Genomic DNA, 23,340 nt, shown 5'->3' with positions numbered 1-23,340 from the left:
TGTCACGTGTGTTAGCTTACGTTGGAATTTTTCTCTATCGTCTGACTTCAGAAACGTTAAAATATCATAAATATAGAAAAACATTCCAGCAATTATTAATGTATGAAGTGCACGAAAATTGTAGATCAGTAATTTCAAGTAATAGCATTTCATAAACGAAAAAAAAGAGAAAAAAATATTTAAAAAAAAGTGAGGGGGGGAAGCAATCAGTTATAAGAATCGCTGGCAGACCACGCCCATGAAAGCATTTGTGAAAGTTCATCGAATATGCAAGTGAATAAAAGCTGCAGACTAAATCAGAAGTCAGCGGTTATTTTTAACGACTGATCGAAATTACGCCACAATTGTTGAACTGAGCCACGCCATATCTTTTGTGATCTTTTAGATAAATCCATAATAAATAAATGAACATACAAATACCATTACAAAGAAATTATAAAAAGGTAAATTTTATAATAATTATTGACTATAATTAAAATTTTATAATTTTACACGTTTAAATATATAATTATAACCATATATTAACTTGATATGATTTATAATTATTACACGGTAATATTACAATATATGTAATTATAAATACAGTATAATAATAATTGTTTCTAATTACAGTTTTTCACTGTTACAGTTTTATTATTGTTTATAATTACAGTTTTAACTATATCAAAAAGTAATGCAAAATATAAAAATAACATGATCAGGCTTGCGAATTTTCTATGTATACGTTGAGTAATATCTTTTGTCATTTAAATATCTTTGTAGAAAATATTGGATTTGTTTATTTTGATCACGGCTGTAGAGATACTGTGTGATATTAAGATAATTAGATGTCGCCGCTGGTAATTTTTTTTTCTTTTCTTTTTCTTTCTTTCTTTCTTTTTTTTTCCCCTTTCCTTTCCCTTTTTTTTTTTTTTTTTTTTTGCTATTCCACTGGAATAGATACATATTCATTCATTAAAAATCGAAACTGTATTATAAATAAATTGCATAAAATTTAAAGAATATCAATATTGCAGAAACTTCTTAGACTTACCACTAAAAAAAAGAAAAAGACAAAAAAAGTAAGATATATTTTTATCCCTGTGGATATAAAAACTGAGTTTACTCTCCCCTACAAATATTTTTGTGTATTGTATTGTAAATAATAATAATAATAATCAGCAATAGCAACAACATATTCTAAAAGCAGAGATCATCCCCCTGCTTAATGCAGATCTGAAGTGGCTTGGAAAAGTATCATGTTTGGTCTGTGACTGATCTCTCTGTATAAGATCAGTAAACTCTTTGACCAGTGGAACCACCAGAAGACAAGACAAACGTCCTTTTTCAGGAGACACCCCCCTCCCCAAAAAAATACAGTGTGGAGAGTGATCGATCTATGAACCTATTTTTATTTAAATAATTTTGGCTCTTATTTACCAGCAATGATTTTTTAAACTCATTTTTCTTACAATTAAGAACTCTGAAAATATTTTGCTGCATTTCCACTTAACCCTCCTTAAGTGTTTAGCTAGTTCGAATAAAAGAACATTGAACGTACAACTTGACATTCTTTTATTTGCAACTTGCAACTAATCCACTCTCTTATATTTTGTATATTTTAAATTCAACAACGCTTTTGTTTTCGTCTTTCTACATCCCATTAAACCGATCGTTTCGCAGAATAAAAAGAGTACGGATTTTTTTCTTTTTAAGGGGACTGCTGCGCGTATGAGTCATAGCTACACACACCCCGCGGAATGTACAGAACAGAAGTACTTTCAACTCTCAGAATGAGCAGCAGTTGCGATGCGTTTCATTTAACTTGAATCCCATTTCATGCCTCTTCGCCGATTCACTGAACTTGGGAGTGACATGATCGTGACGTCATAATTGGACCATCAATGTTTAGCTTCTTCAAAGCATGGTCCGATATAAATGATGATATTCTGCTATCTATTCAGCGCTTTTTTTTTTAATCTGTATTTACTGTTTGATCATTTAGGGAAGGATATGTAAAAATATTCGGATCAAACTATGAAGAAAAATAATAAGAAATAACACTGCATCTAGAAATACAGTGTGTATTGAAGGGAAAGTGGATATAAATGGCTTCCAAGGTGTTTAGAATTATTGAAAGTTTTTTTTTTTTTTTTTAGTTTTACTTGTTATCATGATTTATTCATTCTATTATTTGTTTGTTCTGAATTACTCTCAGTTTTTTTAACCTTCATAGACGGTAAAGATACTAATATCGCAGTGCAAAATTCAAGTTCGATTATCTCGATCTGAATCTTTCGTTGTTGTTCTGGATGAAACTATTAGAGCAATGTTTTGACTGTCTCCGTCCTTTCCTCCTGTGGTAACTATTATTGAAAAACTGTTGCATCTCCCCCGGATTAATTAATCGTTTGCCTTCTCACAGTACTAAACGTACAGTGGATTTACACCCTTTTATGTGAGTCACTCCCACCATAAAAAAAAAAAAAAACTTAATAAAAAAAAAACGAAATATGTGGAATTTGGGAGCGAGAGTAGCTGGTAGAAACCAGTATAATTTTCATCTTTTATATTTCGCCAGGTGTATTTCTTTTCCCCCTTCAGAGATCCGGCTGAAAAGGCTTTCGAGATAACACAGCTATCCATTACAATTTTTTTTTTTTTTTTTATATCTAAGTTGATCAATATTTCCAAAATGCAAATGAACTCGCGAAAATAAGGAACACATTAGTAGTCGAGATAATCTTTTAGATTTCCAGCAAGGACTAATCTGTCAGCGTTCCACATTTTGTATAAATAAATCCTCAAACGGCATTTGATTACCCAAAGAGAGTTGGAACTCTTTTAGCCCTAACTTTTTAAAAAAAAAAAAAAACAATAGGCAGGTCCACTGAACAGAAGAACGGAGACCTGCTAGTCTTCAAAAAGTTAGGGCAAAAGGAGCTTTGTCTATTCGCTTTAGGAAATAAAAGGCGTTAAAAAGTTTGTTTATGTTAGAAATTCAGGCATCAAAAGGAAAGAAGATTTATCAAAGCTGTATTTCACCAAATCTAAAATCATATCCAGCGGCCGACTGGCGATTAAAATAGGCTCGCGAAATAACTTCAAGCATTCACCTTCTTAACTTGGAAAATTTATATTTGGAGATGCAACCAACCATGGGCAGTCCAACAAATATTGTCTTAGCCACAAATGAATATAGTATACAGAACCTTGGTTATGGAGAAATATAAGTAAATCCTTCAGAGCGATGATGACCCACTCCGAATGCTTTCTTCCATTCTGAAGGAGTTCTTTGGGTATTAAAGATATTTCAATGACTCTTCCCCCCCCCCCCCCGGAGTGTGTTGTTTTCCCATTAACGAAGTGCAAATGTTACTAGTTCCAATCCGTACCACGAGAAATTTCTTCTCATGGTACAGACTGCGTCTAGTAACTGTTATATATGGAATCATGACTGAAATCTGACAACTGAGCATAACTGCAATTTTGTAGTATTTGGGTCCTCACATCTTCCAGCACAATAACTCTTTGTGGTATAGTCATTGACTGGTTTGAAGAAAATGGCATCAGAACATTACAGAGGTCAGCACGGAAGCTCGACCTGAATCCGATAGAGTAACTGAAATATGAAATGAACCGGAATGCACAATTAGAGCATGGTCCTCTTCATTAGGAACTTTATATTTTAAACAAATAGTGGGAAACGAAGACAATTTTTTTAATCAAATATTATAATTTTCTATCAGATATTAGCACAAAGCCTTCCACGACACAGTGAAGCAGTTATTGTCAAATAGCAGAATTACACATTGTTAATTTCTATCAATAAAGACCCGTGTTGTTTATACCTACTCATGACTTTTGATAAGACAGTGCATCTTACTAATTAATAATAATTATTTTATCTTAATAACTTAAGTTTTATTATACCTTATTGATCTGTTCATAGAACTCTTAAATGAACATCCAATGAGTACAGTATACTGAAATATGAGGTTTATCCGACTATAACTCCATCCTGGTAGCGCCATTTTCACAAGCAATAACAATTGCTGCCATTTCATTGCCCCCCCCCCCCCCCTGCAGCGATATGCGTGAGCTGATTTTATGATATCTGATGCTGATTTTAGAAAACCGACTGAGACTTAAGCAATATAGGTGAAGTGACATAAGTTATACCCACTTCTACCAAATTTCAAAGAATATTGATTAATGGCAGTATTAATTTCCATTTGTTTGTTATGAATATACCTAGTGTGTTTTTTTTTTCGTTTTTTTTTTTTTTTTTTTTTTTTTTTTTTTTTTTTTAACTGATAGTTCATCTTTTATTTGGTGCCAGACTATATCATTTTAGACTATGAATATCAACTTGCTAATTTAGACTATTCATATTTGGTCTTTATATACTTAAATCAACATAAAAACTTATTCTGATTGTAAGACCATCGGTTTAATACACATATGTACAAGAACGTCGACTAGTTTCACTAGCATATTGTCTAGCTTTGTCAAGACTAGAAAAGGTGAAAGAAAATAATAAATGCAAAAAAAAAAAAAAACGAAAGAATACAGTAAACCGTTAACAACGGTTAGGCAACCAAATTTGACAGCTCTCGTGACAATGTATGCATGAAACGAGATGCTTCAGTCATTATTATGATACAAAATAGTTACGAAAATACTTTTCAGTCTAGCAAAGTTACTCAAATAAAAAAAATTGAAGAACTTTATAAGAAAAAATACAATTCTAATAACTGTCTCTCAGACGATAAAGTGATTTTTAACATGTCAGATTACTGCCTTTCTAAACAAGAATCCGAAATTTTAAAGAAAGGTTTCAACTTTTCAATTGCTCCTAACCACATACCAAAAATGGACTTCATTTGTGGTATTGAAAAGGTCTTTATCCTCTCCCGGAAGCTATAGCTAATGTTATTAGATTCCAAAGCACAATCATCCTTGCCACAGCAAAACCACCCAAACTAAATACCACGCCAAATGATAAAGGCTATTCGGAACTTACAAAGGAACAAAGATATAATAATTACTAAAGCGGACAAAAGGAATTCCACAGTCATCTTGAACTCCAGAGATTATATTAGTAAGATCAACAATTTACTATCGGACCGTTCCACGTACAAAATACTTAACAAAGATCCAACCATGACTAACCATAACGAGACAAACCTTCTGATTCGTAATATGAATAGTTGGCCTGAAAAGTTAAAAAGAAAACTAAAATCTTCACATTCTATAACACCGCGCCTTTATGGTGCACCCAAAGTGCATAAAGAAGTTCCACTTCGTCCTATAGTTGATGGCAGATCCTACCCCACATATCTACTAGCCAAACACCTTGCCAACCTACTAAAAGGAAAAATCAGACAATCAGAGTCTTATTTAAGGAACTCTCAACACTTTGTTGAGAAACTCAAGAACGTTAAACTATCAAAAACAGACATAATAGCCAGTCTGGATGTGGTCTCCTTATTCACGAACGTTCCAGTTGAGGAGGTCATAGACATTATAAAAGATCTCTTTCCTAGGGATATCACACAACTTTTCCAACACTGCCTGAATTCCAATTTCTTTAAAGTCAACAACATCGTTTATCAATAATTGGAAGGTCTAGCCATGGGCAGTCCCCTGTCACCACAATGTGCGAACTTGTTCATGGAGAAATTAGAAAAGAAAATTCTAACCAACATTGTTCCAAAACTATCAGTCTGGTGGAGATACGTAGATGATGTTTTTATCATTTGGAAAGAAAAAGTAGAAAGCTTACATCTGTTCCTAAATCAACTCGGTTCATAACAAAATCAAATTCACTTTAGAATCGGAAAACAATGAACAACTTCCTTTTTTAGATATACTGGTCAAAAGACAAGAGAATGATAATATTAAACTTACTATATATAGAAAACCAACAGATACTGGACGGTATCTGCATTTTACTTCCAATCAGCATCATACACAAAAATACAGCATCATCCATATGTTACGAAATAGAGCCCAAAACATAGTCACAGACGAACAAGATGTACGTACAGAACTTTCTCAAATATCGAAATCGCTTTCTCAAAATGGGTATCCACTAAAAATAATCAACAAATTGTTTTATAAACAATTTGTTGATTATTTTTTTAACCTCCATCAACAAAGGATAGCAACTCAGTACGTTTCATCCGTTGTCATCCCCTGTGCTGGTTCAGTATCCACTAAAATTGCTAGAATGTTGAAACATCAGAGTTGTGTTTAGACCGACTGCAACCATCAGACAGTTTTTAAGATCCCCTAAAGACAGCGTTTTCAAATATGCAGGAGTTTATAGAATACCATGCACTTGTGGACTTTCCTACATAGGCCAAACTTCAAGAAGCCTGGAAATTAGACAGAAAGAACATGTTGGAGATGTAAATCACAACAGGTCAGATATCTCCGGTTTAGCGCATCACTTCTGATCTTCTAACCATGAAATAGACTGGGAAAACAGCTCAATGCCATATACAGAAGAGGATTACAGATGCCGAATTTTCAAAGAAGCAGCAGTGGTCCTACGAACAGGTAATAACCTAAACAGAAATCAAGGAGCAGTGAAAGATAATGAATTAATCAGATTTTTCCATTTAAGTATAGCAGAACTACAGTACGCCAAAAACTATGTAACGCATATTCACAATAATGACTGAATCATCTCGCTTCATCATACATTGCCACGAGAGATGTCAAATTTGGTTGCCTAACCGTTGTTAACGGTTTACTGTATTCTTTCGTTTTTTTTGCATTTATTATTTTCTTTCACCTTTTTAGTCTTGACAAAACTAGACAGTATGCTAGTGAAACTAGTCGACGTTCTTGTACATATGTGTATTAAACCGATGTTGATTCAACTTGCTAATTATCATTTATTTATTGATTCATGATTGGAAAAGGCCTAACTTCGATTCTTGTCGTGAAGGAATCTTTATATGGGTTTTTTCAATTGAAGATGAGTTAGCCGATCTCATATGGAGGTAGCATGTTTTTTCTACCTGAAACTCGGGTTTTTCATCCTGTATACAGACAAATCGGCCTGTAGGTCACACGCAATTTACTGGGTTTTTCTCCCCAGTTTATCTGGGGTTTTCCTCCCGCAAGCAGACAAACCGGCCCCGTGAACACACGCATGTAATAATAGTAGTAGTGGGCAGTAGATGGCTTTGGTGTGGATGATGGAGAGGAAGACTTGTGGAGTGGGTGCCCTAACTCGATGAGTCTTTGGACTCCTTGGAGGTGTCACGAAATAATAATTACATAATACCAGTCGGAATTAAGGCACCGAAAGCCTAGCTATGAAAGTTTGACAAACACCACTCGAATCATTAGATTAATTTAATCAAATACTGAGAGATTTAAATTCACATGAAATTCATATTTTTATTTAATTAACAAAAAAGGAAATTCCTTTCGTAGAACATACCAATACTGTCATGCACAGATGAAAGTATTTTATTTCGTATTTGCTTTTCTAATACAATAATTTGAAAAAAGCGATAGAAACACAGCTTTATATAATCCATGACAAGCCATAATAAAAGTCTTATATTTTATATAAAAATGAGAAAGCAGTGAGAAGTCGGCAGCAAATTATAGCTGCTGTCTAGGGATGTTATTGTTTTAGTTGGTCAAATTGGTTTGAGTGTCGTATCTGATAGAGGCTAGTTATGTCGCCTTATACAACATTAATATTTGAAGTGTGTGTGTGTTATAAAATAAAAGAATTTGATTTAATTCTGTTTAGAAATGAAACTTGGATAATTAATATTATTAATCTAATATTATCTTTTCTATAAAATGACTTCTTGCAATGAGTCCTGTGACTAATGAAGGCCTGGAAAGTAGTTTTAAAATTCTAAGACTATACAATCTTATTTTTGATCTTTTTTTTAAGGTAATTACAATTCATTTATTTATTGGTTCATATTATGTATGCGCTCATTAATCTCAATGATAAACATCCGCTATTTTAACTGTTCTACTTCAAGCATGTATCACAGTGTCGGTGAGTCTGTAGAATAAACAGGCATTCAAGATTAGAAATATCCTTTTATTTTATTTTTCTAATATACAATCTACTAAATCTAAAAACAGTAAGTTTGTAAAAGTACACAGGATGTTTTGTCCAATATGAACACCGTTTAATTCATCTAGTTCTGTATCAAAATGTATAAAAAGATAATTTTGAAACTGAAAAAAAAAAAAATCTTCATTTCTTGGTCAGCTTCATGGACCGTGTGAATAAACATTAAATTATTTCAAGTCAACAATCAGTAAAGGACTTCAGTAGGATTCATACATGTAAAGTAATGGGATAATCAGATAGAGTCGCTCATCTATTAATTAAAACAAACTGTAAATATCCGACATTTGTCCAATTTATTCGTGTCCACATACAGTTTTACAGAGCTCCTAGAATTTGTTCTTTTTCGCATTAATGCCACATTAATTGATGCACCTCCCACGATGAGTCTCTGACTTCACGAAGGTCAGATGCTAATAATAATAGGTTTTCGCTTATTTTATTTTAGCCACAATGCTAGTCTTAGGGGTAGGTACTAACTATTTTGGAAGTACGAAAGGTGATTAATATATTCAAATATCATTAATGTATTAAAAGAATAAAAAGGCATATTTTCTAGACAAGGGGAGAAGACACACCACTCTGCTTGGAAATTGTGTGTTTTTAATAATGCAATAATAAGGCAACTTTTGCCGAACTCACACCCTCAAGCCATCACATATTCATGAAAACCTCCTTTAGTTCGAATATTAGCCTCAAAATCGTTGGAGGAAAAAATCCGGCTTTTTCTCTCTCTCTCTCTCTAAGATAGATGCAAGCTATTTCATGCTGTTTTCCTCGAAGTAATTCTCTTGCGACAGCAAGCCTTTTCAATGTTGTATTCCAGTCGTGGATTGAATTTGGTTTAGATGAATTTTATAATTACGACGTCATTAAATCGTCTTCTTAGAATCAACTTCAGATTTGTAAAAAAAAAAAGTCACAGGTGCAGATTTTGGAGAGTAAGATGAATGTAGAACACCAGTCGTGATGTATGGATAAAATTTCCAGCAACACCAAACAGAGTGATCCGAAGTATCACCATTGTAGAAACCGCTACTTCTTGAGTAGTTTTTGTCTCGTATAGACGCCACAGCTCTGAATACGATTATTCGCATTTCTACACAATCAAATGAGTTCTTAATGTTACTTTTAGAAAATTCCCTCCTCCCCTTATCGCCTCTCATTTTATCAGATATTACTTCTCAATAACGTAAGGTGCAAATTTGAAACAAACGGCAAAATATCAAGAAAATTCTAGTATCCCTACACGTAGTAGAAGACGCTTGTGCCAGCTACAGTACGGTCACCTAGTGGGTATTCCAGAAACGATCTCATTATCTCACGTGTAAATAGTATGGATTGACAAACAAAGACATGCTATCATATTTATGTAGCATGTAATTTTTAAAAAAATTAAAAATAAAAGAAAGATGATAAACATTCTGATTGATAATTGAAGCATTAGAAATTCCAAACAACTTTTTTTAAAAAAAAACAAAGTTAGTGAAACTTTTCTTTCAAGTTTAAGTTGTTTTCTTCCTATCCGAATGTACTCATTACTGACAGGAAGTAATGGGACACTGTCGTTGTTAAAGAAATCTTCTGCTAAATGCCTCCATAGTTTCACGACCACCATTTATCAGGAGAAAAAACCAGGTTCAAATTGGGTCTAGGATCTGAGGAACTGTCTGATTAGGCTGAGGACGTTCTTGTAGTAAGTAGTTAGAATTTTTCACTGAATCGGATTGTTCCTCCCATAATACTGTACAAACCAACCTGAGAACACGCTCAATACAGGCATGGTGCAGTGTAAAAAGAGCTGGATTAAAATAAAATTATTATGAAAATAATTATTTTATAATATGCAAGTCAGCTCCATAACCATTCTTAGCTTTATCATTTTAAGCCACATGCGTTACTCAAGTTTTGGTTGTAGAAAGGAATAATGAACACTCAGATTCATACCGCGAAATGGCGACAGTCTCCCGATGCAACGTCAGCAGTATGTATAGGAAGTGGACGTAGCAGGTAGGTGTCTTTGTCATTCTTTAATTCTTAATTGGACAAAAGGAGTAGTTGTTTGTGTCATGATTAGATAGATTTGGGTTTTAGAATTAACATCGATGCGAGTGTATTTTGTGACTATTTGGAAATATTCACTTGCAGGCGATCAAGCTTTCCATCTCAGTATGCTCGTCTCGGTTTCTGGTGCCAAGGTCTAGACAGGGTTCCTTGCCTTGTTGACAGTCCGCATAAGGCTTTTAACCCAAGGGGTATTCTTCATTCTTCCAACTACGTTATGGGGAAAGTCTTTATGGGCAATGCTCCATTTAGCTGAGATTAAATCCTATTCTGGTATTCAGACAGAGAAGAAAAGTATCCAGGTAAGCGGAAGTGTAAAAAAGTGGAATTATACGATATACAAGGGCAGAGAAATGCAATTTTTCATCCTTTCCCTTTTTTTCTTTGTAATTGCACTGATTAGTATCTCGTATTTAGGAGCCAACTATTAACGTAATTGTACACCAATTAATCTCGACAGAATTACACAAAGCAGTAAATTGGCTCACATGAAAGTCCTAATGGCTGTTATGGCAATACTGAAGCAAGCGACAATTCACCGGTTCTGTATGTTTGCGCACGCACACACAGACACAGGACCGTCAGAATCCACTAAGCCAGCGCTTCCCAAACTGTGGGCCGCGGTCCCCTTGGGAGACCGTTAGTTTTGTTGAGGGAGCTGTGAAATAATGAAAACAAATTTAAAATATTTTAAGACTGCGTGTGCCATGTCAAATGTGTATGTAAGATGCTAAAAATGTAATATTTGCATTTGATTTTTGCGATATTCGCCGTGTATGTTTTGTATTGAATATAAATCCAATAAATATTGTAATAATATATGCCTATATTGCGATTTTTTTTTTCGATGGGGGTCGTGAAATATTTTAATTTTTCCAAGGGGAGTCTTTACATCCATAAGTGTGGGAAGCACTGCACTAAGCAACTCAGGCAATGCCTAGGAAGGGCAAGTTTGTAGGGGGGCAAAATAATGCTTGCCTAGGGGCAGGACACATACCCTTACAACGATCCTGCGGATAACTCAACACGATTACAATAAGTTATCTTCATTAACAAGTTAAGTTATTATCCCGAAGCGCTGATTACCTAATTATAATCTTAATTTAAAAGTCGGCGTTTCGGCCATTATAACCTAATCTATCTTTTAAGTTAGTGGTTGACGATTTTCGTTGCTAAGTGTGAGCCTACCACACTCCTTTTTCAGAGGTATAAAGTGGATTGCGGGGGGGGGGGTACTATGTTTGATCTTCAGAGCACGTTTCTTGGATATTATTTGATCCTAATCCTACCAATGTATGATAGGTTTACAGTCTTTCGTAGTTAAGATTCATGCAAAAAAAAAAGCCAGCGAGGGAATTGTTTCTTCCTTATCACGGAATAGCACGACGACCTGTGCTATCGCAAATTCTCGCTCATTTCAGTATCATCAGTAAGGAATAACAAACTGAGCCTAACGGCACTTTCCTTCGTGCAAATCACGCAAATGAAAGATCACATTTGCATGATTTCATAAAAATTAACGCTTAAATCCAGAGAGTAAGCTTTGCTAAATCGAGTGTAAATAAACATGGTTGACCGCAAAGTGTGAGAACTTAATTAATATAATACGAAAATAAACAAAGCAAAAAAATTGCATTTTTTTAGAATATACGCCGTAAAATCTTTATGGCGTATATTAGGAATGTATCGTCGTTTCGTATCCTAGAAATACCGAATGCGGAATAATACATTAAATCAAAAATACCTGTCTACGAAGTACGAGTGGTAAAATGACAAAGCTACGTGCAGACAAGGTTCTATCGTTGGTCTTCTCCTGTAAACTACACTCCACATTTCTTTAGCCCTGTAAGATAAATTTTGAGAGATAAAGGATGAATGTGGTTCCTTAATAGTAAAGAAAAAAAAAAAAGAACAGGAAATGGAAAAATGGGTGGCACTTTTTAAAGGTATTCGTCAATTGCACTTTACCTCGTAGTTCATTATTATAAAATCACCGCAAATGTGTCGTGCAGACCAGCTTTATAAAAATGTAAAATCTTGTCTGAAATGAGTCCGTTATCGATCAACACATTAATATTAAATGCACTACTAATGTACATGGCCATACTGAGTCGTACTTTAGATTTTGATTTCAGAACTATTTATAATCAAACTGTTGTCTGTTGGAGACAATAAAAATGCTCATTGGTCAAATCAAATCTTGTCCAAGTAAATTTCATTGACGCATAAAAATATTTTGATGGATTTCGATGCAAATAACAGCTGCTGCCATGAAAAAAACATTTATCATCTTGTGACTGACAATAGAATATTCATTCGTTAGCTGTGGATATTGCAAAAGGGGGAAAATTGACTTCCTAAGAGAGTTTCGAGGTATTGAAGTCATATCAATAAAAATAAAATAAAATAAAAACTTGTCGTGCAATCGAGCGAAAGAGTCTGAATCATTAAGAAATGTTTATCATTTAACCAACACAAAAAATATCCATTAATCATCACCGGGCACACAGTGAAGTCATATTCTATGCAAATTACCAGACAGCACGATGTCTTTGAAACGGAACTGGTTCATCAATCGCATCATTACACAGGAAACTGCTGCGTGTTTTTCACAAAATACTCACCGTACATATTATATGTGATGAAGTATGCAACTAGAGGACAATAATAGGCAAGCACTGTTCCTATAATCGCCATCATGTAAGACCATCCAAATCGACATTCTGCCGAAAAGTAGATCCTAGCTTCTGGACCGCAATGGAGGCGTCCGAAATAAGTCCCTAGAACCAAAGGATACAGCAGCAGCGCCACCGTTTGGACAACAGCTAAAAGGAAAAGAAAATAAATGAATAACAATAGTTGTAGGTATACTTAACAAAGTATTATTTTTGCTGCTTGGTACTGTTTGGGAATGCTACCGTATTTCTCGCTACTTTTTTCTAGCAAATAACAGACACTTCATCCGTCTTCAAATTAAAATAGAAACTGTTTAAACTACCTGTCTTAATAAGGCTTTATAACAATTTCTTCCTAGTCGGTTCCCTACGCTTCGTGAATGGTTGCCAACGGTCTTCAACATATTTTTTAGTTTTCTTTCTTTTTTGTTTTAAATTTTCTTCCCGTCTGTCTGCTACCGCAAATACGGTACCGTAGCGTGCATCGTGCCGTGTTTAATTATATGAAGACGCGCACAAACACGTGCTCTGCCACCTAATTACCATAAACTTATTACTTACACATTTTTCTTCCGATTTTCTTTTCCAAACTGCATCCGTTGACCACGTCTGTGTGCCAAGGATGCAAATGAAGAACTTTAGGCGTAACGTTAAAACTCAGACGTCATTTTTTTTTATTTTTTCAAGATAAGATCGTGAATATTTCATAACCATAAAGAAAATATTTTATAATCTCAAAATAATATAACGGAAGTCCGAGAGTTTTTGTTTTTAAGTTTCCTAAGTTTTTCCCCCTTCCAGCCACCATTTTTACAAACAGACCCGTAGTTCATAAATGTGTCAGTTTGCTGTCAAATTACGTGAGAATAACTGACGTTTAGAAAACCCTGGGTTCGAAGTTTACGGCGATTTGGACTAAGCGATTATATTTCGCAGTCCTATGCGGTCTACCCCCTTGAACTCCCAAAAGCGGAGTCCCATCTGGATGTCATAATAACGGGGTTGTTTACGTACGGTGGCTTTCTCGCACGTGCATACGTCAGTCATCACAATTTCTGCCAACTTTCGATAGTCTTTTGTTTTTTTTCCTGGTTCATTGGAGAACTGAGTATCATCTTTATAAACAGGGATGTATGTCATACCCATAGTGTTTAGGCAGTCTCTAATGAACTAAGCCATTAATTTTTTTGGACAGAGCATCATGTGCATTAGAAAAATGCGAGGTAGCAAAATTATTAGGAACCGATTACCCACGCTGGTTGCATTAGCCTGTGTGCGTACTTAATGAACAAATGTTTATTAATTTGTGAGTTTAAAACCATATGACAATGTAAATAATTTTTCGATGTTCAAGTACTTATAATATTTTAAAGTAAAAAAAAAAAATATTATTATTATTATATGACACTCCGCAGCCTTTTGGGTGGAGAGCGAATAGGCTAACCACTTCATAGGATCCAAAAACGGAAAGAAGAATGAAAAAAAATCATGTAGAAAGAATGAAGAATACGGGAATGATTGAAAAATATTTGATTAAACAATACCCATTAGGTTTTTGATATTATTTTATTAATATAATTCTAATCTGAAATACATAAAATTTATTTCTAAATTTTAAAAATTTGTATTAACAATAAAAATCAACATTTTCTTTTGAAATTAAAAATTAATTATTTATTTCGGTTTTCATTACTTATGGAGAAAAGATATTATTATTATTATTTTGGAAATTATTATTATTATTATTATGAATCTTTTGGGAGTGCCCTCCCAAAAGATTCATCGAGGGAGGGCACCTACTCTACAACTTCCCATCTCCATCATTTACACCAAAGCCATCTACTGCTCCTCACCACCACCAACAACAACTGTATTTTTTGTCTATAAATTGCGTGTGACCTAAAGGCAGATTTTTCTGTATGCGGGATGAAAATGCAGAGGTTCCCGAAGAGAAAAAATCCTGCGAGAATAACCTAACTCACTTCAATTGAAAAACCCATACAACGATTCCTCTCGTCGCGACGAGAATCGAACTTAGCCTTTTCCAATCGAAGGACACAACGTACCGTCGTTCTTCCAATTCGCTACGCCCTTGCTGTTTGCGTAAGTCCATGTAAATTTTATATATCAATACTTCTAACGGTAATTTTCTATGGGAATAACTTTTTTTAGGTCCTTCAAGTTGCTGCGATATATCACCATAGAACGACACCACACCTATCATTTAAGATAGGAAACTGAGTGGCAGTCATTAATTAATCACTAGTTTGTATGTTAATTTGGCTCTGCTGTTTCAAGTGAAAGAAAACATTCACTTTGCAGTCCATGCATTTATAAGTATGACATCTAGTGATCCAGAGCTTACCGTTCTAGATCACCAGTATTCGTGGTAAACTCACGAATACTGCCCAATTCCGACTGTTCTACGAAGGCAGCTAAATGTCCCAACTATCTTCATAGAGCAGTTCGAACCTTTATTTGGATAGAACTTAAGTTGGAAATCCTTTTGGGCGTGAAGAACATGAATCAAGAATTTTAATTGGAGATAATTTAGCCGGGTTCATACAGAGATAGCAGAATTTTCCATTCGATTTTTTTAACCAGTTAAACATGTTAACTAGCCAGGAATTTTTCACAATAATGTACTCACAGACTTACTTGCTTTGACGTAAAATACCGTATGTACTCCTGAAGAAAGATTAGGACGTATTTTTTTATACGCCCTAAACTTTAGTTAAAATAACCTTACGGACATAATGCATTGCATTTAATCAATAGTTAGAAGCGAGTCAGTCTCATTCAAAAGGTGGTAAGGTTCAGCCTCTCCCATAGAGCAGAGAAACCGGAGGAACACACACGTGATTATGAGACAGAATATAGTCTCTACAATGTAGAGAATATTCTACAGTGTAGAACAACTAAGGATACAAGGGATAGTTTCGTTTAGAATTACACGAACGTAAACATAAAAAATAAAATTAAAAAAAAAACAGTGATGGATAGAAGCGAAGTCGGAAAACTCGCCTGCAGCGCCAGGAAATTAACAATTTATACAAATATATACACGCACAGTAATTTTTGTTGTTGTTGTTTTGTTGTTAAAATGTGTCAGGGTGTTGTTTTTAAAAGATCTCTTAAAAAATTAAATGGGTGCAACATTTCATTATTGCATAATCATTCCTCTAAATGATTATGCAATATTTTCCCCCTTGTCCCTATTTGGAATACTTATCCAGAGCAGGAAAAATTTAAATTTAAATAAAGTTGCATAAAATTAAAAAGTCTCACCCAGAAAAAAAAAAAAATCCCTATACGAGGGAAAAAACTATAAAATATCGCATACGTTAAGTAAGAAGCAATTTTGAAAAAATAAGAAACAATAATATGAAACTGCATAATCAAGCTATTTTTATTATTATTTTAAACTATAAAATTATTTTTAAAATATTTATTTAAGCTGCATTCTACCCATTATAAAAGTAGTGTTTCATCATTCCTCCTTCCGTTCCAATTATCACTGCTATTACTAACTGCGGTAATTTAATTATTGACATTAAAATTTGCAGGCTATTTTTTTTTTTTTTTTTTTTCGTATGCAAATTCTTGAAATATTCACATAAGAAAAGCTTCCGTGGCTGAGTTAAGGGGTTATATAATCGGGAAATTCTCTTTTAGAGACCGAACGTGGAATGTTTTTAAAGCCTTTGGACCTCCAATAAGAAGTGAAGCACTCTGGAACTAGTCGATGAAATTCATCTACCTACATGCAGTGGGATTCGAACCCACCGTGTATCGATTGGGGAGCGTAATTGCTATCCATATTATCCAACATGACCAACAGATGTATCTTATTATGCTCGAACACGATTTCTACAGAATTCTTACTTCCGAGAGTAGAATGGGGCAGCTGTCACTAATCTTTCGTTTACTATGATTTGGTTAAGTTTTCACAGGAGTTCTGAAATCATGCTTGCATTCGGGGGATGGAGGTAAACCGAATGGTTAGAAACGTTCACTGTATTCGTCAGTTGCGAATATCATACTCTATCCTGATTGCTTTTCATTTTTAGGAATCAAGTTACAGCAGTGCGTCACTAATTCTTTTATTACAAGAATCATCAGGACCAAAATTCGATCTGCTTAACTCCAGTTCAAAGTTTAAACTTAATTCGATCTGCTTAACTCCAGTTCAAAGTTTAAACTTAATTCGATCTGCTTAACTCCAGTTCAAAGTTTAAACTTAATTCGATCTGCTTAACTCCAGTTCAAAGTTGAATTTTATCCGAAAGATACATCAGAACACAGTCTTCAAATTTGAAGGATGAAGTTCAATTTTTTTTAAAAATTTTTTTTCTTGTCTTTTTTTTTCCTTCTTTATTTACATTCCTTTAAGTCACCTTCAACCGATTTTGACGAAATTTGAAACTGTTATGTTGTTTATGCACCCATGAGAATTTTTGCCCTCGGACAAAATAAAATAGAATAAAATAAAAATAAATAAGAAAAATGCAGGGGGGGGGGGGGGGCTAAGAGATCACATCTTCAGATGCCACGTAGTTGTTTCTAACATTACGAGTAAGATCCTATGAAACATTCAGCCTAACCGTTTTCGAACATAAGGAATACAGTGTTTCTTATGTTGCTGGGAATTCCCTGGCACAACCAGATGCTGTCCAACACGAAGGACACGGTTGTAATGGAGGGAAAAGAAAATACAGTGCTGCAAATACCACTAGAAATTACATCGTTCAACCGATTTGCCATAATTTGTGCGTTCATTTTCGGAAAAAAGCAAGTAGGAGATTACTGCTTTTTTTTAACATAAGATGTATTTCACGAGATATTTCATTGCCTTATAAGTTTCGATAATGTATTTATTAATCCCCTTGACGAAAGACTTTGAACACATAACACGTATGTGAGAAAGAATTAAAACTTCAGGATTACTGCCTTAAACTAAGCAAATCATCTTTCATTTGACATAAGGTGTTTTGGTTGGAAAGAACTGGGTTCGAATCCAGTCTAGAACGCGAAGAAACTGAAGATGAGTTAGTCGGTCTCATTTCGAGTTGGAAGGTTCCCCACCCTCAGCAAATATGTAAAAAAATCACCCACATGCATAACACGGCTGTCCTTAGGAAGTGATGCAGCGGAGGGATAACAAGCTGGATGCTTAAAACAAAGAAAGAATTATTTGAGAATTTATTTAGAGAATTAAGAGAGAATCTCTTAATGATGGTGGTGTAGATGGTGAAAAACTACAAGTCCTTATGTTAACCGATGATCTAGTACTGATATCCCACAACGCAAAAAGACCTAGGAAAAAATGGGTGAAAAAATATGCACAAACAGCAGTAAGATAGGCTTAGAAATGAATCTAGAAAACAAAAACAAAACAAAATGGATTAAAAACATCTACGCAAGTGACAGTCACCTATGTATTAATAACATATAGAACAAGTTGGCTCCTACAATTACTTAGGACGAACAATAAAAATGAATAGCGATTTATCTGAAGAACTAGCAAAAAGAAAGAAAGCTGCATGGCTATCATTCAACAGACTAAAAGAAACACTTACTGATCCAAATCTTGACATCTCTGCGAAGGCAAAACTATTTAATAGTGACATTCTCCCATCACTCACATACAGATCAGAAACATAGAACACGACAAGAAAAGAAGAAGAGACTTACAGAATAACTCAGCGTGCAATAGAACGCAGGATTTGTAACATCAGCAGAATGGAACATGTTAGAAACACGGAACTAAGAAAGAGATCAGGCATAAAAGATGTGGTAACTGCAGTATATGAAAGCAAGATGAGATGGGCAGGTCACATAGCCAGACTCAAGGATAACAGATGGACATACAGAATACTCAGTTGGCAACCAAGAATAAAGAGAAAACCAGGAAGACCACCTAACAGAGGGGGAGATCCACTATGAAATCTATGGGTACAACATGGAAGAGAGAGAGAGATCGTTGCAGGAATCTTTGTGACCTGCACTCATGGAGAAATCCTGAATGAAACACAGGCCCATCAAGGTAAGAGGTAAGATAGAATCTCTCTTAATTTTTAAAATTTAGGAACTGGATGATCTCTGTTTTTTAAAAAATGAACGCCTATATTTTTTATTTGATTGTTGACTTTAAAAAAAAAAACAAGCTGAACAACTGGTGAGTACTACCGTCAGCTCATTAGTGTATATAATAATAATTTCATAAATCTTTATCATCTTTAAACATTAACGACGCTTCTTAAACATTTACTGGAATGAACATATTGAAAGGGCCTTGCCAGACGTAAGTGGACTGAACAACTTTACTTGTTTGCAGGGGTTGAGACACTAAACACCGATGAGGCGCTTTGTTAAAGACTTCTCGAGTTTCAGATACGGAATGCTTTTAAGAACCTCATACTTACCGTGGTTGGTACCTAAACACTCAAGCATGGAATATAATAATAAAAAGAGCAGCTGCTTAAAGTACAATTACTTCTTGTTAATAAGAAGTAATTGTACTTTACGATATTTGACTTTGGAGTAAAATAAAACCTAAAAAGGTTAAGAACCCTTTTTTGTTTTTAAAGAAAACGTTTATGGATTACATTTTGTCGTATGTCTCCCATTTGGCTTCATTATTTTTATTACTAACTACAATAAACTTAATGCGCCTTGATGAAGTGAGGGTAGCATTAGATATGTTCTAATGTGGGAACCTTTGGGAACCAGTGCTCATGTCGACAATAAAATTAGTATTTTAACTTTAAATGATCGGAGATAATCATACTTTCGCAAAGGTATTCTAGGCGTTATTCGTTTTCCACAGCCGAGCATTTTTGGACTTGTGTTGGATAGTTCCGTAGCCGAGCCATAGTGATCTTTGTACCTCAGTCGGTTTCGATGATGACCTTGGTTAGCAAGACCTGCGTTCGAATCCTAGGATACGAAGAACCTTATCAAGGATTTTCAAATGAAAGTGAGTTAGTTGGTTTCATACGGAGATAGCAGGGTTCCCCTCTCCCTGAAAATCGAGTTTTTCATCCCGCTAACGGGCAAGGAGAACGGATGCAAAGTATACTTTTAGACATAGGGCTAATCATCTTATCGTAGTTGCGAAATCTAAGAATACCTTGAAAGGTAATGGGCCCGTTAAGAACCGTAGAAGTTAGAGGGCTTATTTAATTATCGTGTCGAATCGTTTTGCAAAAATTTGATGAACTAAAATCAATCCGATTGAAAGTAAAGGTGAAATGACATTGAGAATTTAACCGATCTTAAGGATCTAAATTTAATTAAATTCTGTGCATTCCAAAAGTTACTGATTTCGAAACATATTACTCCTATTTAAACCAAAATCGAGACGACTTTAATAAAACCTCTTTAAATCAAATCCGAGGAGTATTACTAATAAATGCGAAACTTAAGGAAGCACGAATCTAATAGGATCGACGTATTTTACGAAATGCATCTCCAAAGGTGATTCTGTTCTGTGTCACGCTGCATTTGCAGTCGAGTGGGAGGAGAGAAGAACAGTTCATCTAGCACGCTCATACGTTTGAAACGCCGCACTGTCAGAGCCCCTGTAGTTCGGTTGTGAAGACTCCATGGTATCGTTCGCTTGCTAGGTTCGAATCCCGTCGAATCTTTATAAGACTTCAGCTGAAGGTGAGTTAGCCAATCTCATATGAAAGTGGAAGAGATTTTCCCTCTCCCTAGATTGGGATTTTTATTCTGCAGAATAAAAATCTAGGCAAACTGGATAGAGAATGTGCAATCTTCAGATTAGGAGAAGCGAATTTCATACTGTTATCATCATGAGAAACCCCGATTGAGAGCAGACGCACGTAATCATTCTCACTGTGGAGACACGATGCATTGAACTAAAATGCTTACTATTTTTTTACCCGTTTTTTTTTTAATACGAAAAAAAAGAGCAACCTTCTTACGAAAATATACAAAAATATTTCACTTATGTCTGTGACTATCTTTCATGTTAGCAATTAAGTGATGATGATCGCCGAGTTATTTAGACAAACTTGTCAAAGCCAATCAGAGTGCATCATGAAACATTTTATTCGATAGAAAGTCATCAGTGAGAAGGTATTCGAGTTGAAGAAATGCAGTTTAGCAGAGCTGACAATGTAATATCGAAGTCATTTGGAGACTGGTGGCTACAGAATATGGGCATTTTCTGTGAAATTCTCCAAAGTGCGTCAAAGATTGGCTCCATATTCGGCCGAATAAGGAGCCGTTTCCAGTGAAAATATCACGAAAAGAACTTCAGTCATTGCATATCTACCAAAAAGTTAGTTAAGTGAGATGTTTTTTATTCCTCATATATTGAATAAATCCACGGTATTTCTTGCGTAATTAATAATGCCTTCCATTTAATTATTTAAAAATAATTATTCCAATTAATTATCGTTATACTGTGCCTCCATGGGGTACTGAAACTAATCTCGGGAGACCGCTCCATTCTCCTCGCTTAGATAACTTGCGGATGAAGTTTGTCTTTAAACTGCAAGTCTGTTCTCTGACTGCTTTTTCTTTTGGTGGGAATAAAACAACCCAAATTTCTGGTGAGGGGAATTGAGTTTGCTGCGCAAAAATTCTCGCAGTTTGAAACTAAAACTTATCGAGATGAATACATTTTCATTTCAAATGGTCAGCTTTAGTACTTGAAACGATGTCTGTTAATTTAATTCTAAAATTTTAAAAATGTTTATATACGCCTTTCTTGTATACCTTAACTGCTTTTTACTTCTTATATCAGAAGATTTACTATTGAGACTGGATCTTTTGGAATAATGTTCAGATGTAAAGCTGACAATGTATGAGAATGAAATAAAGTGGGAGAAGAGTTAGAATGAAGTGATAGAATGACGCTGTCTGCTTTAAAGGCAATTTTAGATATTATACGATGATAATAATAATGGGTATACTAAGCAGTTGATAATTACAGCATTGTATAAGTATATTTTGGTCATAACAAGCATCCTGTTTGTTATGACCAAACAGGATACTTGTTATGACCAAATTTTGTTGAACAGCATGTATTAACTACAAATTTTGCTTGTCTTCTACACGTTTATTACCGTGGATCAATCCGCGAGTAGTCAGACGAATATCAAGATTTGATTTCAGTTTATTGGATAGTAAATGTATCAATTTCATCTAATTTATGAAACGTATAAAGAGAGAGTGGAGGAAAGAGAAAGAAGCATACAGGACTTTTCAGTTCTTTTGAATCGGAGGTGGGGAGGGGGGGGCTTGCAGAAGTTCTCGAAATATCAAAAAATGCACTGCACTCACGTGCCTTATAGAAATCCAACAGTAAAGCACATCCTGTCTAGCCATTTATTTTTTTAGATCAACGCTTTGCAAAATTAGTGCTAATATTGACTTATCAAAAGCAGGTGAATTTTCCATGCTTGCTGCGCAAGCATATTACTTGAGAAAGAAGCAATATTTATTTGTTAATAAATGCATGCATTTATAAGCATTCCATTTAGGCTTCTATTTTTGTAGACAGAAGATGTCTTAAGCTTGTGCGGCAATAATTGAGCTTTGCGTTGTGTATCGAAGGCCCATGCTTGCTCGTCTAGTCAAAGCTACCTTGGCTTGCTCGGTTGTACGAGCTTCCAGGTCCTCGTTGCAGCACTGTGATTTCATGCTCGCGCATAGCCATTTCCGCTCCCTTCAAGTCGTCTTAAACACAAGGCCATACGCAGTCAAAGTAGCTCTGGCCAGTGAGCTTCAGCCAGCCTTTACAAGTGTGGGTATTGCTTGGGAAAATTAAGTTACAACAAACTTTTTTATGACGATGTTATTGACCAGTTCATAAAGAAGAACCGCAGGGTAGAATTTGTATTCAAGTAGCTAAATTGAAAAAGATAGAATATCATTTGTAAAATAGATGTTGTTTTTTTATGATTAAATGTACACAAATTTCTAAATATATAGTTTAAATGGTCAGTAATTCATTATTCCTCTAATTAGACTTTAATCACACCTCTCACTCCCCAAATGATAAAAAGAGCAAGCGTGAATTTCAAGACCAGCATTCGCCCCTGATCAAAAGTTACATTCCCAAGTCTCCCCGTAACAAACAACATAACACTCACCTGCTGCCACCTGGATGTTGCTTACTAAAAGAGACGCTGTCTTCCTGTAGCTCTTCTCAAACATCGCTAGGCTGAAGAACCCCAGCATTGCTCCGCACGCTAACAACACGCAACCGCTACCGTACATAATACACGTGATCTGCCACGGAACTGACGGAAAGTACGCGAAGTTGTCATTCGCTCCAAAAGTGTGACAAAAAAAGTGTTCAGGATCAACATCTCGATAGCACACTGAAAACATACCAAGAGTATAAATGACAGAGTTTCTATCGTACTGTAGTGCCCTCTGGAGACTAGTATCAACATTTTCTTCTCGGACAAACCATTCTGATTGAATGAAACCTATCAGAGAAGCAACGGCTGATATGAATGA

General features: G+C 35.0%; 1 protein-coding gene across 1 annotated transcript; it reads right to left on the bottom strand.

The window, feature by feature from the left end:
• Nucleotides 1-12,733: 12,733 nt before the first annotated feature.
• Nucleotides 12,734-23,054, bottom strand: LOC150092921 (LHFPL tetraspan subfamily member 7 protein-like). Its single transcript, XM_090413884.1, has 2 exons — nt 22,968-23,054; nt 12,734-12,990 (listed from the first exon to the last, which is right to left on the bottom strand). Exons 1-2 carry the CDS (start codon nt 23,029-23,031, stop codon nt 12,749-12,751), a joined length of 306 nt encoding a protein of 101 aa, XP_090270010.1. The 5' UTR covers nt 23,032-23,054; the 3' UTR covers nt 12,734-12,748.
• Between the last annotated feature and the right edge of the window lie 286 nt (nt 23,055-23,340).

The sequence above is a fragment of the Typopeltis vanoorti genome, chromosome 24 (assembly GCF_054136105.1).
Source record: "Typopeltis vanoorti isolate ZY-2024b chromosome 24, IOZ_Tvanoo_1.0, whole genome shotgun sequence".
Taxonomy (NCBI): Eukaryota; Metazoa; Arthropoda; class Arachnida; order Uropygi; family Thelyphonidae; genus Typopeltis; species Typopeltis vanoorti.
The sequence above is the reverse complement of the archived record's forward strand: the minus strand, read 5'-3'. Positions and strand labels throughout refer to the sequence as shown.